Source organism: Centroberyx affinis, unplaced genomic scaffold (assembly GCF_046629955.1).
Source record: "Centroberyx affinis isolate AG114_WGS23_722 - 3 ecotype Tasmania unplaced genomic scaffold, CSIRO-AGI_Caff_v1 ptg000646l_1, whole genome shotgun sequence".
In the NCBI taxonomy this organism is placed as follows: domain Eukaryota; kingdom Metazoa; phylum Chordata; class Actinopteri; order Beryciformes; family Berycidae; genus Centroberyx; species Centroberyx affinis.
Genome location: NW_027279272.1, coordinates 207,911 through 231,249, shown reverse-complemented (window position 1 = coordinate 231,249; position 23,339 = coordinate 207,911). Strand labels below are relative to the sequence as shown.

General features: G+C 43.6%; 1 protein-coding gene across 1 annotated transcript in view; it reads left to right on the top strand.

Moving 5' to 3' along the window:
• Window positions 1-23,339, top strand: part of LOC139643710 (ryanodine receptor 3-like) — a 91,884-nt gene that overhangs the window by 26,323 nt on the left and 42,222 nt on the right. Inside the window, exons 18-42 of the mRNA XM_071518942.1 lie at window positions 786-881; window positions 1,234-1,352; window positions 2,433-2,566; window positions 3,017-3,258; window positions 3,605-3,797; window positions 7,496-7,712; window positions 7,987-8,091; window positions 8,381-8,383; window positions 9,896-9,999; window positions 11,469-11,552; window positions 11,839-11,998; window positions 12,731-12,878; window positions 12,986-13,188; window positions 13,654-13,828; window positions 14,278-14,486; window positions 14,634-14,833; window positions 15,727-15,793; window positions 15,888-16,048; window positions 16,337-16,502; window positions 17,513-17,599; window positions 17,782-18,008; window positions 18,178-18,985; window positions 19,399-19,599; window positions 21,448-21,549; window positions 22,326-22,461. Coding sequence (XP_071375043.1) covers window positions 786-881; window positions 1,234-1,352; window positions 2,433-2,566; window positions 3,017-3,258; window positions 3,605-3,797; window positions 7,496-7,712; window positions 7,987-8,091; window positions 8,381-8,383; window positions 9,896-9,999; window positions 11,469-11,552; window positions 11,839-11,998; window positions 12,731-12,878; window positions 12,986-13,188; window positions 13,654-13,828; window positions 14,278-14,486; window positions 14,634-14,833; window positions 15,727-15,793; window positions 15,888-16,048; window positions 16,337-16,502; window positions 17,513-17,599; window positions 17,782-18,008; window positions 18,178-18,985; window positions 19,399-19,599; window positions 21,448-21,549; window positions 22,326-22,461 — 4,347 coding nt within the window. The remainder of the gene's footprint in view (window positions 1-785; window positions 882-1,233; window positions 1,353-2,432; window positions 2,567-3,016; window positions 3,259-3,604; window positions 3,798-7,495; window positions 7,713-7,986; window positions 8,092-8,380; window positions 8,384-9,895; window positions 10,000-11,468; window positions 11,553-11,838; window positions 11,999-12,730; window positions 12,879-12,985; window positions 13,189-13,653; window positions 13,829-14,277; window positions 14,487-14,633; window positions 14,834-15,726; window positions 15,794-15,887; window positions 16,049-16,336; window positions 16,503-17,512; window positions 17,600-17,781; window positions 18,009-18,177; window positions 18,986-19,398; window positions 19,600-21,447; window positions 21,550-22,325; window positions 22,462-23,339) is intronic.

The following is a 23,339-nucleotide window of genomic DNA, read 5'->3' as shown; positions in this document are numbered from 1 at the left end:
ATATCTCTTTTCTGCTCTCCCTCTCTGTCTGGAAATCCCATTCTCTCCTATCTGATGAATACAGTGTTTGGCTGAAACATTACTGTCACACGCTGTGACATAACAGATGCATTTGGAAGCAGAAAGCAGTGAGCGGGCACTGCTCTCTTCCTCCGTCATGGGGTTTGGATTTGTCCCATTCCCGGGGAGAGATTTGGGATATGTGTAAAGCTGCTCCTTTCTCATCCAATCTTAAAGCCCTTCTGCCCTCCAAGTGTGTCCTTCACACTCTTGTTTACACTCTTGTTCCCCCTCCTGGCCAGTATTAGCGTTCCGACCACGTCTCTCTCTTCCCCCATTCCCTCCTCCAAACACCTGCTCCGGTGCGGCGCTAAGTGGATTTGGGATGCCTCTCTCCTTTTTTCCCTGTCTGTCTGCGCTGGGTGACCCTGTCTTTTTTGGCTAGGACATATGTGGGCGTGTGTGTGTGTGTGTGTGTGTGTGTCTTTCCTCTCCTTGTGTCGTACCCTCTCTCTATCTTAAGCATCTTCTTAATTAATATGTATGAGGGTGTCAAAGTAGAACTTCTCTCTTTCCTTGGCATTGGACACACATTTAAGGTGCCCACCTCTGGGTGACATTGTTGTGCTGTTGTATTGTGTAAGAAGAGAGGCTTGGCAGTGCCTTGAAGGGGATCCATCAAACTGCATCAGACTAAAGCAATTAATGAGATCTATCTTGGCCCGTCTTTGTGATTAGTCTACTTTCCTTAAATATTTGACTCTTACACTCTTTTTGCCCGGTAGCGGCGTTGATCCGAGGGAACAGGAACAACTGCACCCAGTTCTCCAACAACCTGGACTGGCTGGTCAGCAAGCTGGAGAGACTGGAGTCTTCCTCAGGTACTCTCATTAACACTCTAACACATACTGCTGTAAAACAGGATTGTGAAATATATTGCAATTTCTCTGTCTCAGAGACTTCACACAACACATCAAGTTCCTTTGATGGCAGCGCAGCACTCCTCAACAGGCACACGGGTTATAAAGGATAAAAAAGATAGTAGTGCTTTTCTCAAAAATATGGAAACCATTACTTTTTTATATCCTTTTGTAAGCAATGTTCCGGCAGCTGCTGTATCGGAGTGTTCCCCTTTGAGGTATGCAGAGGCGTCTCTTTGAGGAGCGTCCTCTGGTGTCTTTTCCTCACGTCCTCTGTGAGTGTTGGCTAATTGATGAATTTGCGGCCGCGCAGGCATCCTGGAGGTTCTCCACTGCATTCTAATCGAGAGCCCCGAGGCCCTCAACATCATCCAGAGAGGACACATCAAGTCCATCATATCGCTGCTCTACAAACACGGCCGCAACCACAAGGTGAGCCGCAAGCCTGTGCTGCTGAAGTTAAGGTAGCTGTGATTGTGGGGTACTAACGCCAGCGTGGTCTAAATATGCTGTTATGTTTGTTGTGGCTGAGGTTGTAAATGTCAGGGAGTGTTGCACAATGATCCTACATGGTAAATTGAGGTAAAAATAGGTTGTTTTGTATAGAAACCACACACCTGCAGAGAGCTTTCCTCCATCAGGTTACTCTTAGCTCTTTCCAGTAGTAGGAACTGAAAGCAAATAATATATTGTTAAATAGTTCCAGAGAAGCATACATAAATGTTGCCAATCTCTAATTTTTGTCAAACAACAATGCGCACACCAGCTGCTGAAATTGTATATGGTCTCTTTATCTGGTATCCAGTCTCTCTTAAGTTCTTTCCTCATTAGGCTCAGTGATGCAGCCGTACCTAAATGGTTCAGTGGATGCACATTCATTTTCATATCAATTCCCTCAGGGCCTCTTTGTCACCATTTCTTCTCCTTAGCTACTAATTCATTGTACTTACCTTTTACCCACATGCAAACATCCATCCCTGACAGTAGCTTCCTGGGGGTTTGGATGCAGAGTGTATCTCCATCGTGAATCAATCTCTTTACATTGAAATAAGATCTGGGGCCAGGCTGTCAGCTGGCCCGGGTCATAAATCAGCCTGAATGTATCATTTGGCTATAGAGGCTGGAGAAAAGGGCCAATGATGAAGCGTAGGTGCTCTAGCCTGTCGCTCTTGGCTGAGCTTCCCGGCCCATTTAATTCAACTGCTTTGTTAAGCTGGGACAGACCAGCAAGCATCAAAAGGATATTATTTGACATGTTTTCTCCCCCGATAAGCATCTCTGAGTAATTATACAGTAGTTGCATGGAAACAGGCTCTCCCTCCAGTAGTAACCTGGACAAAGATTAGGGTTGAGTCAGTCCTGCAGAGGTATGGATTCATATGCAGGGTTAAATGGAGAAAATTAGGTCATTGTGTAGTCGTTATTGGAGAGCTGTTTGTGCTCTTCTTCTTCCCGGCTATGTCGCTCACTTTACTCCCTGGTGCCTCCACCTCCCTCCCCTCCCTCCTCCAGATTCTGGATGTGCTCTGCTCGCTGTGTGTGTGTAACGGCGTGGCTGTGCGAACCAATCAGAACCTTATCTGTGATCACCTGCTGCCCAAGAGAGATCTGCTCCTCCAGACCAGACTGGTCAATGATGTTCAGAGGTTAGATAGCTGTCCAACAGCATGTTTATTTGATGATATCTTAGTTTTTTATATCATTTTAAAAAAATTAGGATTTAAAGTAATACGACCATAATTACACAGCAAAAAATATCCATCTTAACAAGTCAAAATTGTATTTTTCGTACAAAGAAAAAAATATCTGCTAATGAGGGAGAGACAATTTTACTTGTTTCCAGTGAAAATTAACTTGTCAAGAACTTTTTTGAATCAAGTGTGATTCTCTTGATATTAGTGATCTGCCTTATTCTGCCTTAACAAGATATTGATACTTTTTTTTTTTAGAAACAAGTGTAATTGCATTATCTCACCCCAATGGCAGAATGTTTCACGTTTTTAAAATAAGATATTAAGACTGAATATGAGATTACAAGACTCATTTTGATGGACATTTTTTTTGCATCTCATGGTCTCACGTTTCTTCATTGCCAGTATGAGACCGAACATCTTCCTGGGGGTGAGCGAGGGCTCGGCCCAGTACAAGAAGTGGTACTACGAGCTGATGATTGACCAGGTGGACCACTTTGTGACCAGTGAGCCCTCCCACCTAAGGGTGGGCTGGGCCAACACTAAAGGCTACGCTCCCTACCCGGGAGGAGGAGAGGGCTGGGGGGGCAACGGAGTTGGAGACGACCTCTACTCCTACGGCTTTGATGGACTCCACCTGTGGTCAGGTCAGTGGGAGGAAAACGATTTGTCTGTGTGTCTGTATGTGTGTGTTAAACTGAGCTGAGATCATATTAAGCTAATGTATTACTGATGAGCAGTAACCCTGGGCTAGGGCCAGATTGCGTCTAGACAGAGTCAGAGCCCTGCAGGGCCAGTCTCCTTGCCCAGAGTGTGTTTAACTGTGTACATTTGTGTGTATGTGTGTCCAAGATTGTGTGTGTGTGTGTGTGTGTGTGTGAGAGAGAGAGAGAGAGAGAGAGATAAAGTGAGAGAGTGTGTGTGGTTGTGAGTAGTGCCAGTATCACTCGCTGGGTCATATTTCACATAACTGTGCCTGTGTGTCCTGAGCAGGTCGTATCCCGCGGGCGGTAGCATCTATGAACCAGCACATCCTGACCTCAGAGGACGTGGTGAGCTGCTGTCTGGACCTGGGAGCCCCCAGCATCTCCTTCAGGATCAACGGACAGCCGGTCCAGGGCATGTTCGAAAACTTCAACACAGACGGCCTCTTCTTCCCCGTCGTCAGCTTCTCTGCAGGGGTCAAGTGAGTCTTTGTTTGTGTCTCCTGTGTGTTGTCTGAGGCAAACTGACTCACTGAAAGTCCTAGATGATGAATGCGCTCCACACCCAGGCACAGACAGACGAGACGGACACACAGGCGAAGAGATATATATACTGCACACACTCACACAACACCTACACACATCTACACACCCACGTACACACACCTCAAATTTCTTCTCACTCTCTCTCTAGTCTGCATGAAATCCATCTAATCCACCTAGTCATCCTATTCCTAATGCATTAATCCTCAAGGCCTTGAGATTGGACACAGGTAAAAGTAGGCTGGCTTCATATTCCATTCTGTTGCTATGGTAACCACAAACGCCGTGATTGACAGGACTTTAAAATGGAATTTCAAGCTCCAGCAGTCTTTCCATGATTCCGTGATTGACTCCATTTTTAGAGCAAAGCAGCGTTTTACTATTACAGCTCTCACTCTTTGAGGCCCAAAGACACTTGACAGCCAAGGAACGCGTCTGTATCTGATTTCACTTATTGACGTCAGCTACCATACTCCACATCTCAATTAGCAGATCAAACACGTATTATTAGGCAGACTCACAACGCGGCTCCACTGTCCACACAGGACACTCTGTTTTAACTTGAAACCCTAGTATTTTGAAATTGTACACATTCTACGGTGTACAGTATCAGAACATGAACTCAACCCTTGTTGCCTGATGGAAATGATCAGCTGATAAGTAATATCATGATCCTACTTGTTCAGTAAGAGTAATTGATGTTGTGTTAATATTGTGTGTTATTTCATTGATGAAGGATGTTGTACTCAAGGATCCTCCTCTGTGTTAATGTAACATGTCAGTGCCTTCCAGAGACGCTGTAAAAATGCCTTGAGTTTTTCTTTCTTCTTGGTCTTTTTGGGCTTAGTTCCATCTATATTGGAAAAAGAAAAGAACAATTGATTTTGTTTTTGGTTTCCCCTTCACATCTTCTCTTGTTTTACCTTTGTCACATTTAAGAGCATCGTTGTTCTTCTATATATTACTTCTACTTGAACCCCCTATGTGTGTGAGAATATTTACTCCAATATCTAATTCTCAAATTAATTTTGATAGCATGGTACAACAGCTGTAGAAAAATGAGAACATCTTCTTCATCCTCCTCCATCTGTAGTGCAGTGGCCTCTACATTTCCCTGTTGACCAGGTCTACAGACGGGGGCGACGGAGGTGGAAAATAGTCCTCCACATCCGAGTGTAGACTACTGTCCATGTTTGATCTGAGCCGGTTTGACGTTGACACTCTCCATGCCACTTCATGGGGTCTTTAAAGCATTTTTTTAGCCTGTGTGGAGACAAGAGGATCCATACCAGGATTTGTTTTGTGAGCTCCTAACCTAAGACAATTTTCTATCATTATGTGATGGACAATAAAGTTTTTTGAATCTTGAATCTTGAATCACAGGTGCAGAGGTGGGAGGGTGTGGTCCAGTGTGACTTTGCTCCGCTTTGACAGCATGTGTGACAGCAGCCTCTGTGGGTTTCTCACACGGTTCTTGTTCTGCATTGATGGCCTGCTTAGAGTATCTACTGGAGGAACTCAGTGGCCTTGCAATGGCTTCTGGGAATGCAGAAATCATCTTCTTGGAAATATGCTGAATCCTTATATAAAAGGAAATTTGTGGTGACATGAATTATCCAGGGGAGGAGAGGTAGAAGGGTGTGTATAAGCTCCCTGCCTGGAAACAACTTCTGAGGCCCAGTCAGCATGTTTTGGCAGCATGCGTGCCAGCAAACTCTATGGTCATCTCACACCATGAAGCTGAAGAAACCTCTTTTGCTTCTAAATTTGTTGAGACACGACAATCTGAAGGAGCATAGGTGAGTTTTGCTGTGGCATCTAGTGACCTCTGCAGTGGCCCAGTGACATTTGGTTGGTACTGGAGAAGAACCAGTACCAACTGAGAGTGCTGACTGTCTTTTCTCTCCAGTAATTCTCTGGATTCTTCTTTGTTTTTTTCTGTGCCTTCTTTGGCCTGTTAAGATGCTCATCCAGAAGATATCCTGAAATTTCTTTGGCTGCTATGTTCACAATAAGTTCCTTGAACCAGTCAGCAGCCAAAGGTTCAGTAGATAGGTTTTTTTAGGATCACATCAACTTTTCATTGATAAGCTGCAGTATCCATATAGGTAGTCCAGTAGTTTCAGGTTGTTTCCAATTACAATTACAACAATTACAATTTCACATTTGGCAGACGCTTTTATCCAAAGTGACTTACACGTTTCCAATATATTTATAGGTCTATTCCTTCTGTAATAAATGACAGGTATAAATGACATTCATAAAGCAAACAACATACAGTACAGAATATAGTTTTACACATACTGGATAATAGCTTTCAAATAATAATATCAGTCTGTTTCCACTCCATTTTTTCTGTTCCATTTTGCAAATCAGCTACAACCACAATAACAACTACTGCTACTAGCACCACTACCAATACTACAACTATGACAACAACTACAACGCCTGCTGTCTACTGCAACTACAGCTACGACTACAAGTACAGCCTTAATTATGAATAATTATTTTTTATGTATTTTTGATGGCTATATTTTAAAATCAAGCTGCAAGGGAACAGTGGACCATGGACATTTTCCCCTTTAAGTCACATGAAAAAAGGAAATAATGATAATAAATAACTATATATAAATAACTTCAAATTGGAAAATGATGTTAAATGACAATAGCATACATTTTTGTACCTACTCAATATTCTAGTGGAAGACTGTAGTAATTAAGGGGCAACAGTACAAGGCCAGACTCATGGCTGGATTCAAACAATGTTCTAGCGTTGCATCTTTGCTAAATGTCTATCTGTCTGTGTATACTCTCACATCAGTGATATTTGAAAAATAAAAAACAAAAACCTTGCAAAACATAAGATTAAAAAGCTATTACAATTATTTTGTCTGGTCAGAAATTCAGCTGCGTAAGTGATCCAAACCACTAACACAAATCTCATTATCCATCGTCTGCTTGTATTTCATCCAGTTCTTACTTTTTATGATTTTAGAAGGCATTCAGTATTTCACATGGAAAGCAGCAGCTTTTGACCAGTTCTGTGCGGCTTGTGTCAGGCGGCACCTCAGAGCTTGTAAATGAAAGTGACCCAGTGAACAGGATGAACACCTCCTCTGAGGTAAACGGGCCGAGGAAATGACAGCCACTCATCTTCACTACTCAATAATTGACGGCTGCACTCAGAACAGACTTGGTTGCGTCATCACTACTACTTGAGAAGCTATTTTGGTCAGACCTCGGGAGAGCCTCTTCGCAGTCGAGGCCTGAAACGTTGCTTCATTCTCAGAGCCAGACTTGTCACTCGCAGAGAGCGCAGGGCAGAGCTGATTGAACTGGGTTAAGAGTAGGGAATGGGTTTATGTTCAGCTGGGTTGAAACTGAGTTGAAAATTGGTTGGAATAGACTGAGTCTTAGTGGTTTTATTTTTGCCAGCCCATCTGCTATTCCCTCACATTAATGGGTGTTTAACCATCACTCTTAATTATTTATACTGTGTCTATGTATGTAGGCTTTTATATGACGTGTTTCCCCCAGTCAGTAGAAATATTTTTGAAAGAACTCATGTATTTTCATTGTGTAAAATAATAACCTAAGCTGCTATTCATATCGGTTGACCGACGTTCCGTCTCCCTAGGGCACGGTTCCTGCTGGGTGGTCGGCATGGCGACTTCAAGTTCCTGCCTCCATCAAGCTATGCTCCGTGTTATGAGGCCCTGCTGCCGAAAGAGAAGATGAAGGTGGAACCGGTGAAAGAGTACAAGAGGGACGTGGAAGGAGTCCGAGATCTGCTGGGCACCACCCAGTTCATGTCCCAGGCCTCCTTCATCCCCACACCGGTAGAAACCAGCCAGGTAGGCTAACAGGATTTAGGTAACACTTGACTTTTAGCATGGCTTAGAATGAATTTTATTCCAATGTATTGGCTTGAGTATTAACCTATGTAGAAACATTTGAAGTACACAATAATACTGTGTTAGGACCTAAAGAAAATCTCCCTAATACTCAGTTGTTGATTCCTAATACACCCTCTCACTATTTTCACTTTATTGTTAGCTTCTTATCATGTTACACTTTATGTCTTTATGTCTTTATTGTCCTTGTTTCCTACTTTGCCTATTTTCTCAGATTGTCATGCCGCCCCATTTGGAGAAGGTTCGGGACAAGTTGGCTGAGAACATCCATGAACTGTGGGGCATGAATAAGATTGAGCTGGGCTGGTCTTACGGCAAGGTGAGAAATACAGAAACCTTTTCTTTCCTCACACATGGAAAGTGTATGATACACTTATCACATGGGTCATCACTCTGGATCAAAAGATAAAAAGCATAATCCATACATTTTCCCATGTCTGTGAAGAGATAAACCTCACAATTACACACTTTCTTAACGAATTTGAGTTTAAAAAAGTGAGCAGCTTGAAATGCATTAGCCACTAGATTTAGAAGTAGAATTTAACCATCGAAAAAGCCTGTACATCATCTTGCTTTCTCTTTTATAATTTGCGGTTCAAACCAAAAAGAGGGTAAGTGGAAAAAAAAAGTACTCCTATTTTCCATGTTCTGTGCTTTCCATACCATCCATTTAGATGCTTCATTCTAGTTTGTTTGTAGGTAGCAGATTCATTGTGTTTGTGTTTTAGTATCAGTCATGAATTACAATGTATTGTTCCACCCAAGGGCAGAACAGGGTGTTTTGGCAATTTCGGCGCCGCAATAAACCAAGAGGAAGGGCTGAGTAACATTTTACATTTTATTTCTTTCTTTTCTCCCTTTTGGAAAAAAAGGTCAAAGGGGGTGTTCAACTGATTTTTTTTAAGTCACTGGATACAGGTTCCTAGAGGCTTTTTCCTACAAAAGACTTGTCTTTCTTGGTTTGTTGGATATTAGCCAAAGGATGAAGCCAAAGTGACCTGTTTTGCCCAGCTACCCTTAAATGAGCATACAAGTGACAATACAAGTAACAATATGCAACGCAGCTCTTATGTCTATAATACAAATAAATAGTCCTCCCTCCACATGTCCTCCCTCTCTGACTTCTATCTCCAGCATTTAAACACGCCTGCATCCTTTTCAACACCTCAACAAAGTCATTAATCTAGGATGAAGATATCTTTAAAGCCAGCTTGGCTTTAACATCTGATTCTCATGAGGTCCTGTTAGCTAAGGGACTGAGGACAGGGGCACTAACTGTGTGTCAAATTGCGTTAAAACTGGTGAAGAGCTAGTCAAGGTGCACATACTACTAGCTGCAGTAGTGGTTGTGGTATGCCCCTGCAGTTCATTCTGCAGTCTGCTCATGTCATTAAGTTTGTGTTTATCTGTTTTAATTACAGTGGCATGTGCGGTAGATGGAGCAAAGCAGAGCGAGCACAGTACTGGCAAACAAACACAATAAAATAAGCGTAGTATTGCCTGTTATTTAGCATTGGTCGCATGGAAATATCTTTTCCTCTCGTTTATACCACAAATATAATTCTATAGGAAGAATTTGCCAGAGAAGAGAATTTCCCCAGAGTCCTTGTACTATTCACAAAAGAGCTGGCTGGTGTTCATTGGACCCACACAAACAGCTGCATATCTGTACACAGCCCCGCATGTTTTCTTGGTAAACATACTCCACTGCCATGCCGCCTCCTCCGAGGAGCACGGCCAAAGGGATTATTTGGCACAAAGCGGAGCCGTCAAGAGAGGAATTACACCTCTCACTTGGTATTCCAGGCGTACACCTCTCTATCTCCCCCAAGAAAACATGCTCCCTCGTTCCTCTTCTGCTTTCATAACATGTTCACTAGAGTAGACTGTCTTATCACTGCAACCAGTAGCACCTTGTATTTAGACCACATCCCTGTCCCGTTGTTGGTTCACAATAACCTTGACTGTGCGTTATAAGACTGTGTATTTCATATGCATATTTTTACTAGTACACTTTACCATATAATGTACACATAGATTTACTTTGGAACAATGTTGTAGGCAGCAGAGAAAAGTTGAAATGTCTGAAATGTTATTTCTGTTGACAATTCTTTTTCTCCTAGATAAGGGATGATAATAAGCGGCAGCATCCATGCCTGGTGGATTTCTCCAAGCTGCCCGAGACCGAAAAGAACTACAACTTACAGATGTCAACGGAAACCCTGAAGTATGTTGAGCATTATGAGTGGATTTTCTCTACTCCCATGCTTTTTTTTCCCAAGAAAGGAAGAAAGAGAGCAGGGGGAGTCAAACAGAGAAGCAGACAGATAGACAGACAGACAAACAGAGAGAGAGAGAGAAACTGAGAGACTCGAGTCTTGTGGGGGGTCCCATCCATAAAGAGGAGGGGGTGGGAGGAGTGACGGTTGCCTGTCAGGAGATTATCTGAGGTCGTGACAATAATGGTATTCATTTATGGGTATATTGCGCTGGGCTGACCGCTCCTCTTACACTGAAATCTGTAAGATGCAAATTAAATATGTTCTAAAGAGTGTGTTGGTTGATATCAATGGCACATTAGATCTGTTTTTTATAAAAAACACTACATTCACAGCCTAATTGAAGCATAAATAAAGTTTGTGGCACATTGTGTTATAACACCTTTTTCAGCATGGTTGAACAAACAAGTTGACTATTTCTGGAGGAAAAAAATACCCTTCAAAAAAGTCTGTAATAAGAAGCCTCCTCTTCTCCCTTTCCCTCTCCCTCCATCCACTTCTGAAGACAGTTGTGTTTTCTGGTCAATATTCCACCAGCAGCACAGAGACATAGCTTAGGTTTAGACTTTCAAATTCAGCTTATGGTAGTTAGCTAGCTTAGATAGACCTAGCATATGTTAGCTAGTGTAACCCAATGACTGTAAACAGTTGGGTTAGGTAACTAGCTAGCTTGTGTTAGAAGTGCTTTAAGTAAAAAGATTTAATAATTGAAAAGACCAGCAAAAAGTGTTTCACGCACGCCAAATAGGGAGTTCCACTTGTCCTCTTGTGCAGAGAATAATCCGTGTGCTTGTTCATCATGGGAGATTTATGCTGCGTTCAGTTAAACTCGTAAATTGGAATGCTTATATTGTATGATGCTGCATTCTCCGAAATTTTGGTTTTATCTGATAACATGACATGGAACCCCCCAAGTTTAGATTTCTCTTTCTTATGGGGGTCCCTTGTCTCTTTTGGGGGGTCCCAGTAAAAGAGAATGGTAAGGTTTGCTGTGATTAACCTTGATCTGTGGCTGTGACAGTGACGCCCTCTGAGTGTCTTCCAGCTACTTTTAACTGTCACTGCGTCCTCTCACAAGGTGTGAAGAGAATTTGTCAAAAGCACTTCACACCCAATGCATTCCTCTGGGGATTCTTTGGCCTTTTTCTCCTGGATGAGGACATTTCACAATTTAACCCATCGTTGCTCCCTTTGAACACTCCATCCATCTACTACTGTTGGATCTAAATGTACTGTCTTGTTGTAACATTTTATGACTGGTAATAAAACAGAGGTAATGTCAAGGTATGGATTACACAATCTACAGCACTGAAATTATATTAATATGAACCCAAAAGATTGATGTTGTCATATTGCAACTAATGCTAACCCAATAACTGCACTCTCATAGAGACATGTATGTTATTTTTCCCCACAGGACCCTGCTAGCATTAGGCTGTCATGTAGTCCAGGTCAACCCCAATGCTGAGGACAACCTCAAAAAGATAAAACTCCCTAAGAAGTAAGTGTGCGCTTTTGCACTTACACAGTATGTCAGATACAGTATACGATTGTGCTAATTATTAAAAATAGGAGAGGAATGAGATTCATATGTCACCATGAATATTGTGAGTATCAATTTAAATACATAATACATAATCTAAGAGTAGTGATGTAATAGTAAATAAGTTGGTGATCTTCATAAGGCAAAATCCATTATATTTTCAGAGAAGCATTAGTTTGTGTTTTTTTTCCCTTGAAAGATCCTGTCTTCATATAAAGCTTTTATCGTTATATTTTTTCTGTAGCTACATGATGTCCAACGGTTACAAGCCCACTCCTCTGGACCTGGCTGATGTAAAACTGACTCCAAGTCAGGAGTTGCTGGTAGACAAGCTGGCGGAGAACGCCCACAACGTATGGGCCAAGGACCGCATCAAGCAGGGATGGACCTATGGCATACAGCAGGTACAATACTGACCAAAACAAGCCGTTACTACTACTACTGCTATTACTATGGTGAAAAAGCATCACACTCAAAACGACACTCAAGGCACTCTTTTGTGTAAGAAAAAGCTTTTGTTTTAAAGACAATGGAAGCTATTACGGAAACAATCCTCTTTGTTTACTATGTGAACAAAAAGCTGCCAATTTGTCTCCTTTCTTTTTCCCCCATTTTTGCTACTCCTTTTTTTCTGTGTGCAGAAAATCTATCATGTTTCATAAATGTACCTCCCATACAGTACAATACCTAATCATGTCAGACCAAAGGTTTAAGTGGTATGACATTTGCTAGCTATATGTCACCATATTTTTCAATACAGAGGAAAAAAAGAAATTTCTCTTAAAGGGCAAAAGCCACAGAACATATTGCGGAGAACATTCTGGATACAGCACATCCCCCATCCTTATTCCTAGAATGAAAAATGACACAGAAAACAGAACTAAGTAGCGGTAATGGCAACAAATGGCCAATTAACTACTCAATGACTGGGATTGACAGCACAATCGTAACAAACACCATAGCTGCTCGAATGAGCTGGCTCCCTGGAGCAAGCCTACAATTAGAAAGATGAGAAGAGCTACAGTATGTGCGGAAAGTGGGGGATGGGGTTATTGCGAATGTGTGTGTGGTGTATGTGTATGTGTGTGTACTTGTGTTTGTGAAATTTTGAGTGCGTCTGCCTCTGCTCCATGCAGGATCTGAAGAGTAAGCGTAACCCTCGCCTGGTTCCCTACACTCTGCTGGATGAACGCACCAAGAAATCCAACAGGGACAGCCTCCGGGAGGCTATCCGCACTCTGATTGGCTACGGATACAACATCGAACCCTCAGACCAGGAAGGCGGTGGGTTTGAAACAAAATCAATCGCATCCAAAGCTTGCAGCACATTTACCTGTGTAAATCTCCTCACTGCCTCTCCTGACGCCATGGCTCTCCTCTCCACCCAGCAGGACAGGTGGTGGAGCGCCTGAGCATCGATAAGGTCCGCTTCTTCCGAGTGGAGAGGACCTACGCCGTGACGACTGGGAAATGGTACTTTGAATTTGAGGCAGTGACGGGGGGAGACATGAGAGTGGGCTGGGCCAGACCCGGCTGTAAGCCAGATGTGGAACTGGGCACAGATGAGCTGGCTTTTGTCTTTGATGGATACAGGGTAAGATCTCAATTATCCTAACTAATCTCCCAATATCGACTCACACTGGGTGGTGAAATTCATGTTTACTGTATTAAACATAAAAACATATTCATCTTAACAAATCATTGAATGTAGTATTGAGTCTAAAATCTTATTTTTCTTAAAGTTTTTGGAAAAATAATCTGTCAATGGTGTAAAATAACTCAACTCAATTTTCTTGTATCAAGTGACATTTTCTTGATACTAGTGGAGTGATCTGCTTTATTCTCCTTTGTGTAACGTACTTAAAGAAACTCCCTGAAACAGGTGAATCTGCATTGGAGACAAGTGGAATTATCTCACCCCATAGGCAGAAGTTTTCAAGATTTTAAGACTGAACTTGAGACTAAATGACTTAAGCTGGACATTGTTTGCAGTGTTCATACTATGTGTCATATGTCTGAGCTTCATATGTTCATGCATGTACGTGTACTGAATACGTAGGGCCATCGTCTGAACATGGGTAGCCGTTTCTTCGGGCGGAGCTGGCACACCGGGGACGTGGTGGGCTGCATGATCAACATGGAGGACAAGTCCATGATCTTTACCCTTAATGGAGAGATCCTCATCACCAACAAGGGCTCCGAACTCTGCTTCGCTGACTTTGAGACTGAGGATGGTGAGTAAGAGTGTGTGTGTGTGCGTGTGTGTGCGTGTGTGTGCGTGTGTGTGCGTGTGTGTGTGTGTGTGTGTGTGTGTGCGTACGATCTGTGGGTGGGTGCAGATCTGATGACAGCTACGCAAGATGAAGGTCAGGGAGTGTGAGCCTGATAAGGTGAATGTAGAAAGAGTTGTAGGTCGTTTGTCCTCCACATCTTCAAGTCATCTTTTAATAAAGGCTTTACATGCAGAGCAGGGAGAGTTAACCTAGAATGACCATGCTGGGGAAATAAGTGAAAAATAAGTGGCTCCCTGTTACGAAATCACCCTTATTTAATGTGACACTTGTAAATTGCCTTTTAGCAAAAGCTGGATTGATTTTCCCTCCCCTCCTGCTGTGTGTGTGTTCTTAGAGCCTTCATCCTCTCTCTCCTCCTCCCTCCTTCCCTCCCTCCTTCTGTCCTTCAGGGTTCATTCCAGTGTGTAGCATGGGTCTGGCTCAGGTGGGCCGGATGAATCTGGGGAAAGATGCCAGTACCTTTAAGTACTACACCATGTGTGGCCTTCAGGAAGGATTCGAACCCTTTGCTGTCAACATGAACCGAGAGGTCACCATGTGGTTCAGCAAGCGTCTCCCTACTTTCGTCAATGTGCCGAAGAACCACAACCACATAGCAGTAAGAACAAAAGCAACTGTTTAAGAGCTAACAATTTGGTTGGTTTGATGTTAACACACAGCAAACCAGCAAAGTCATGCTATTCTGTTAAAAGATTGACAAAATTGGTCAGGTGATGATTGCGAAGACGTTCTCCCTCCTTTTCAGGTAACCAGGATCGACGGCACCATCGACAGCCCCCCATGTCTTAAAGTCAGCCACAGGACGTTTGGCACCCAGAACAGTAACGCTGACATGGTGTTTTGTCGACTCAGCATGCCAGTGGAGTTCCACTCCTTCTTCAAGTGCAATCCAGTCATAGACATGAACGGCGTGCACGAGGAAGAGTCCCTCAAAGTCAAACACAGGTGCTGACCCCCCTGAAATATACCTATACAGCGCCTCTTAGCTGTTCTAAAATCATTGAAAATCACGGTCTTGAGTGGATTATTTGTTTTATAAACATTGTAATAACAAACTTCAAGAATGAATATAAATGAAATAAATGTTATTTTTCTGGCTAGCAACATAGTTCTTGAACAGTAGATGAACAATATGGTTGCTCAGTGACACATAAGTAGGCTACCTGTAAGTGGTGATTTTTCGGTTAGCTCAGTTATTTTTCAATTAACGGTTATGCAGTCAAAGATGTGTGTTTATTGGGTATTTTGCAACAGCTTCAAACATGAGTCAGCCAATCAGAATCGAAGACTGGAACTGTTTTATGATACTAGATATAGAACATATCATACTATAAAGCAAGGAATCTCTGTCTGTATGTGTGTCCTTTGCATATCTCGAGAACCGTTCGTCCGTTTTACTTCACACTTGGCGGGTGTATTGCTGGGGACCCAAAGATGTGCAGTGCAGGGACACGTTCAATATTAGTAAACTTTGAATAAACAAGCGAACAGAGCTCTGTGCAGCAGCGGGACTCAAAGCAAGTGACTGATAGCCTACGCCTATTTTGAATGGGCACTGCACTAGTATGATATTGATATTGATACATACTACAGATATTTTCTGTTCTATTTAGTACTGTATTTATCCTATTGCACCTGCCAAGAAGACTTTGAAGGTGTGCAGATAGCTTGACTACATGATACTAGATATAAAATGGGACACAGTCACAGTGCTAGTCACATACAGTACACCCAGATCAATATTCATTCAATGGTTTATACTTGAACAATATTCCTGATGAAAATCACTTGCTGAATGGCTTCTGATCATTTATCATTTATAACTATGTTCTGAAAAGATATCCACTGAGATCTGTGAAGCACAGCGATGAAGGCAGACGATTGGACTACAGCAGCATCACCACGGTATGAAATAACACTTTAGTTTTTTGATAGAATACATTATGTTAACTTGCCGTTCTCCTTGTGTGTTGGCTAACTCTTTCTCGTGTCATTACAGTACTACCACTCAGTGAGGGTTTTCGCTGGTCAGGACCCTGCCGGTGTGTGGGTGGGCTGGGTAACCCCCGACTACCATTACTACAGCAACAACTTCAACCTCAGCAAGAACCGAACAGTGACGGTAACCCTGGGCGACGAGCGTGGACGGGTCCACGAGAGGTGAGACCACTAGCAGGGAAAGCTGGGTGAAGTGGCGGGCTTTGACCTCCTTTGTTTTTTTTGGGGTGTATACTATTTAAAAATACATATTTTATCTACCAAAAGGTACAATGTTTTAGTCACAATTCACAATCCGCTCTTGACATGGATAATGACATGATATTTGTACTTTTTTTACACTTGTTTTGAAATAATCTTTAGCTAGCTAGCTGTAACTTGCTAACAACAAATGTGCCACAGGACTGCTTCAACTGACCTTAACCCTTTTCCTGCTCTCCTCTCTGACAGTGTGAAGAGGAGTAACTGCTACATGGTGTGGGGTGGCGATGTGACCAGCACTGCCCACTCCTCCAGTCGCAGCAACGTGGACCTGGAGATCGGCTGTGTGATAGACCTGGCCACCGGCCTGGTGGCCTTCTCTGTCAGTGGCAAGGAGATCTCCACATCCTACCAGGTACTGAGCACACACACCGCTCTACACACAGGCTGTCTGCACGTTTCAGAGAGATGCATTTAAGACTTTTTAAGCTCTATTAATGTTTGATTTTAAGACCATTTTAAAAACCAAAATAAAGAAATAAAAATATGTTCTGATTGAACATAGTTAATAAAGTTCTGAAACTCTGAATGGGCAGTATAAGAAAAAGGACAAAAAGGAAAGTAACTGATAAAGGACATGAAGTCGAGTTGTGTTTAGTAAAGCAGATGCATATTGTACGAATGACCCTGTTCTGTATTCATCTAAAAATGGAACATGCAGTACAAAGAAGCCTGGTGAAAAAATGAGATCTCGAACTGTGCCACGACATGTTAATGCTTTTTAAGACCTTAAATGTAGATAATTTATTTTAAGACTTTCTCAGCCTTTTTAGGACCCGTGGACACTCTGTATGCAGGGTTATTTTTAAGCCTGCTTATGTTTTAGTGCCTATAGTTCCGCTCATCTATCCATTCATCTATCCATTCATCCATCCATCCACCTGTCAATCAGTTCCAATTCTCTACCTACCTAACCGTCCATCCATTCTACTTTCCGTCTGTCTGTCAATCCGTCCGTGATTTATCATCTTGACCTTGAGTAAGTCATCATCTCTGCCTGTAGCTTGCTAACAGAACAGTGACGTCCGCCTCAGTATCTGCCTGTTCAGATGTACTCTCTAAGCCCAGAGAACCGAATCTCAAAGAACTGTTCGAAGGGTATAATCTTCTTATGTTCTCCCTCACTGAAACACGGTGAGGCTTCACCAAGCTCGGAGTCATCCTGCCAGCCGACACTCTTGAACACTCGCACACACACACACACACACACTGAGTTGTGGAGTTCCATGACACATCATACACACTCGCTTGGTTTTCCTGCTAAGCTGCTTTCTGCAAGTCATGCTCTTTTCCTGCTGCTCAACCTTTTGATGTGTGCTTCCTGTTTAGGCCTATTATTAACTTGCTGCTCTTTTCTCTGACTAGGTGGAGCCGAACACCAAGCTCTTTCCTGCTGTGTTTGTGCGACCCACCAGCCCCAACCTCTTCCAGTTTGAGCTGACTAAAATAAAGGTACACTCCCCTAATTGGAATATGTTATGCTCCACTGCAACAGTTTCATTGTGTGTGTGTGTAATGCGTGCAAATGAATGAATGAGTCAGTCAGTGAGTCAGCTAGCCAGTCCGCCAATAAATCAATCAATCGCTCCATCCATCTGCCCATCCATGCTTGTGCTCTCTCTCTCTGTCTCCAGAATGCCATGCCCCTATCGTCGGCCATCTTCAAGAGCGAGCATAAGAACCCGGTGCCCCAGTGTCCGCCCCGTCTCGATGTCCAGACCATCAGTGCGGTGCTGTGGAGCCGCATGCCCAACACCTTCCTCAAGGTGGAGACGGCCAGGGTCAGCGAGAGGCACGGCTGGGTGGTCCAGTGTGTGGAGCCCCTGCAGATGTTGGCTGTACACATACCTGAGGAGAACAGGTGCTGTAGACGGTTTGCTGCACCAGAACAATTCAGGCTATCAGATATATTGTCATCCACAAATACTTGTCTGTAATTGTCGAAACTAATTGTCTAAACTCATTGTATTATCTTGTGTGGCAAACCTAAATAGGCTAAATAGGCAATACTCTCTCCCTTCTTTCCATAGGTGTGTAGACATCATGGAGCTGTCTGAGCAGGAGGACATGAGGAAGTTCCACTACCACACCTTGAAGCTTTACTGTGCCCTCTGCGCCCTGGGCAACACCCGCGTGGCCCACGCCCTCTGCAGCCACCTGGACCAATCGCAGCTCTTATACACCATCGACAACCAGTACCTGTCAGGCATGTTACGCGAGGGCTTCTACAACGTCCTGATCAGCATCCACCTGGAGACGGCCAAAGAGGCGCGACTCATGATGAACAACGAGTTCATCATCCCCGTCACGGCCGAGACGCGCTCCATCCGCCTCTTCACCGATGCCTCCAAGAAGCACCTCCCGCCGGGGGTGGGGCTTAGCACCTCGCTCAAACCCCGCCTCAACTTTGCTCCGCCCTGCTTTATCAGCACCAAACGGGAGCAGCATCTGTACAGTCCCCAAGTCCCATTGGATGCATTAAAGGAGAAAGCGATTTCAATGTTGACAGAGGCCGTTCAAGGTGGAGGGCACCACATCCGAGATCCCGTAGGGGGAAGCGTGGAGTACCAGTTTGTGCCAATCTTGAAGCTTATTAGCACGTTGCTCACTATGGGTGTGCTGGGTAGCGAGGACGTTCATAAGATCTTACTGCTCATTGACCCTAATGTGTTCGGAGAGACGCGTGATGACATAACCACCGAGGCTACAGAGAAAGAAGGACTTACAGGGGCAGAGGAGAAGGCAGTGGAAGCTGGAGAGGAGGAGGCGGCTAAAGATGCTAAACAGCCAATCAAAGGACTGCTGGAGAAGAGGCTGCCTGAGCCTGTCAAACGACAGGTAACGAGCACACAAAAACACATCTAGGATCAGTTTAGCTGCTTAGATTAGATTAAACCTTTGAAGGTAAATTGAGAAAACTCCAAAAATCAATGAACATTTTCGTCTACAAGTGCTGTTTCACTGCTATAGACTAACTCTGTTTCAGCTGTGCTCTCAATCACATGCTCAGTAACTGCTCCACTGCTATGGACCCATTCAGAAGTCAGTCAAACATGAAAGGGCTCTGCCTCATATTGAGCTAATAATCTCTGGGCTAAAAATGTCACTGAAACGAGTGAGATAATGTGAAGTCATGAGACTCTTAGTATGTACTCGGAGCAGAAGTAGTCTTACAGGTGTGTGTATGTGTGCAGCAGTGATTCAGCAGTGTTCCTCCTTTGCTTGTCTCCTCCCCTTGTCTGTTCCCTCAGATGTGCGAGCTGCTTCACTATTTCTGCGACTGCGAGCTGAAGCATCGCATCGAGGCCATCGTGTCCTTCTCTGACAACTTTGTCTCCAAGCTGCAGTACAACCAGAAGTTCCGCTACAACGAGCTGATGCTGGCCCTTAACATGTCCGCCGCTGTTACTGCTAAGAAGACCAAAGAGTTCCGCTCACCTCCTCAAGAACAGGTGAGGAAGGTCCACCGTTGCCGCAGGGCTGCTGGGAAGGATGAGACTGTGTGAAGGTGGCAAGGTGACATAGTGGTTAGAGAGACTCCCAACAGCTAATTTATCAACAGCCATGTGTCCCTCAGCAGGACACTGAACTCCTAATTGCTCACGTATTACATATCACATATTGCTCTGCATAAGAGTATCAGCTAAATGCCTAAATGTAAAATGAATAGAAATGTCTCTGCAAGCCAGTATATACACAGGTCCTCAACAGTCTGAAGGGCAATATCACACAAAATTAGCTGACACCAAAACATTCTATTATATAAAGTTGGTAAGAATTACATAATGGACTTTATGCCTATTTAGTATTTCTGTAGAATCATAGTGTTAGACACAGGCTTGCAGTTTTTGGCCGTTTGCTGCGCCCCATCACATAAACTCGGTTTAGAGCTGTTGAATCACTGCCCAGCTCCCTAGCATCAGAATGCTTTGTCCAAACATCCACTGCAGTTAACCTCATTACACTGCTGCTATAGAAGGAGGTTTGCACACTGACACATACAGTAATGGGGGGAGAGCAAGCGGACAAAGAGGAAGAGCAAGAAAGAGAGACGGCGACAAACAGACAACAAAGAAGAGAGGAGCAGCGAATCAGTACACTGCATGTGTACTGCATGTAAAAGTGTGTGTTTGCTTGCGCACACACAAACACGCCCGCACACACACACACACACACACACACACACACACACACACCCACACACACACACACAATCACACACACACACACATTAATAAGAAAACTTTTTCGACCATGAAGCAAGCCAGCAGCCTCACTACTTCAAATGCTGTATGTAACTATGAGAGGGTTCAGATGGAGATTTTATATGAGTTCAATAATTTTTCACATACATGGGTAATTGCTTTCCCCGCCCCTCAAATTCCCCGCTGGTTTTGTATCATTGACTTCTCTCATTTGTGGAGGATACAGCTTCGTTGGCCCAAAGTGAATGAGAGCAGGTCCTTGCTGTAAGTGTGTTCCCTAAAGCACCCTGTTTGCGTGTATATATATATATATATATGTGTGTGTGTGTGTGTGTGTGTGTTTTTTTGGGTGTGTGTCAAACAGAGCCTCGAGGCCGTGTGAATTCATCCTTCCTGTCTGTGATGTCATTGCTCCACTGACTGTGCAAACTCAGATATGTACACAGACACACACACACACACACACACACACACACACAGACTCTCTATCTTCTCTCTCTCTCTCTCTCTCTCTCTCTCTCTCTCTCTCACACACACACACACACACAGACACTTACAGCCCCTCAGGGTCACAGCTGGAGATCGAGTTCGGCACTTCACACTTACTTTAATGACTTGTCATGGTGTCCTTCAGTAGGCGAGCACCTAAGGAGATTTCGCCACTTAAGCTGTTTTTCTCTGAATCGTGTACAATGAGATCACACCATGTTCAGATGGCTTTTGAAAAGGAAAGACTTATGGGTCATGAGGCTAAACGAGTGAAAGGAAGAGTTGTTGCATTTATTACCTCCGCCAAGGAGGTTATGTTTTCGGTGCTGTTTGTTTGTTTGTTTGTTTGACTGTTAGCAGGATTACAGAAAAACTACTGGCCCGATTTTCATGAAACTTCGTGGAAGGGTGTAGTATGAGCCAAGGAAGAACCCATTAAATTTTGGAGCAGATCCGGATCCGACTCACAAACAAGCAATAATAGCACGAACCTTGGCGGAGGTCTGTGCTCTCCGAGTGCCCTTCTAGTTTATATATGGTTTCTGTGTGTGTGTGTGTGCATGTGTGTGCGTGTGTGTGTGTGTAATGTGTGTCTGTGTATTCCAGATCAACATGCTGCTGAACTTCAGTATGGGTGAGGACTGTCCGTGTCCAGAGGACATCCAGGAGGAACTCTATGACTTCCACAACGAGCTGCGGCTTCACTGCGTGAGACGGATAACATCCCAGGCCTTTATGAGCTGCTCTGTTGGATTTAACATGATGCGATAGTCTTACACTGCTCAGATTGATCTTAGAAGTCATTGCAGTCGCCGTCTGACCATCTGACAAAGCAATGCACAATAAAATGAGAGCACTGTGGAATGGAAGATGAAGAATAGATGAAAGATGGGCTTTAGAAATTAGATGAACACATCTTGGACAATCTGAAAAGGTTTTATGATTGTGGCAATTTTCTCTTTTGTTGTCAGTTGTGTGATATGATTTGGTCCTGTATATCCATATGCGTTTTTCCCCTATAGCTTGAGCTGCTACTGTGTCAATAGCAGCTGAATTGTACCAGTTCCTACTCTGTTTTTATCACAGAGTCTCTCTCTGTCCCTCCCTGCCTCTCTCTCTGTCTCTCAGCAGAGGTGTATAGTTCAGTGCCTCTCAGATTGCTCTGACATCTTGATGTTTAGATAAATAATTGAATCACCCAGCCCTCTGGGGTACTGCTGATCTAATGACTTTCTGCCCTTTCAGCCCTGCTGCACAGCGCTGCCCTGTCATGGCACCCTCCACATAGAAAATAAAACAATAATAAAAAAAAATCATTCCATTGCCAAGAAATAGTAGATACATACCATGACACACATCATACACATGACATGGCTAACCCCACAGGAAGCCATGGTTGTCAAGGAATGGGACATTGCTCTTAATATGATTTGTACTGTATATGTGGTGTGTGTGTGTGTGTGTGTGTCTGTGTGTGTTGTGTAGGAATCCCTATGGAGGAAGAGGAAGAGGAGCAAGATACATCTATTAAAGGTCGCCTGCTAACCTGGTGTACAAGATTAAAGGCCAGCCTCAGAAAACAGAGGAAGAGCCCACAGAGAAAGGAGCAAGCTGCACCATGTAAGGATATCACTGTTTCTGTTATCTTGTTTTCAACAAGTATCAAAATGGCGTACCTAGTAGGGTTAAGTAGTTTTGGCAAGCATCTTCCCTGCTGAAGTGTCCTTGAGCAAGACACTGAACCTGTTCCAGCTCCATGGTTGATGTTCTGTACCAAGGGGCAGGAAGAAAGAGGTTCTCCCTGTGGGCATCAATAAATTATCACATTATTATTAATACTCCTGGCCACGGGTGCTCCACTATTTCTATAACTGCTTATACTACTCCTATGCCAATTTCCCTTTATAGTACAAGCAACAAGTCTCAGTTCACATGTTATCCAGTTACTCCTCACTACATTCTGGCTGTGTTTCTTTTTTACCTCTCTGTTTACTAGCTCTCAGTCTCTGTAGCCAGCTCAGAGGGAGGGGAGAATTGAAAGGAGCAGGGGAGCTGCTGCGTCACAATCCTGCCTCTATTTGTCTGCCAATGTCATGTGGCCTCAGACGCCGGGTGGCAGTCATTTCCATTTCAATTTTCTTTTCAATTTCATTATGGTAATATGGAGCCGGTGGAGGAGAGGCTCCAGAGTGAAGAGCGTCTTCCATCAGCCGCTCTGGGGGAGAGAGAAGAGAGAGAGAGAAAAACACTGGTGATAAAACCAAAGATTCTTCACCTGCTTAGACACATACAGTACATATATACTACATGCATGCACAGGCCATACGTACACAAGCATGAGCAAACACGGGCACAAAACCTCTTTCGCTCACAACACTCGACAGCGTGATGGGCCTCCCAGTCAAGCAACTGATTGCAAATAATTGTAATCAACTGATACAAAATACAGACACAATCCTCCCTGTTATTTTGACCTTCAATGTAGAGAACACTGTGTT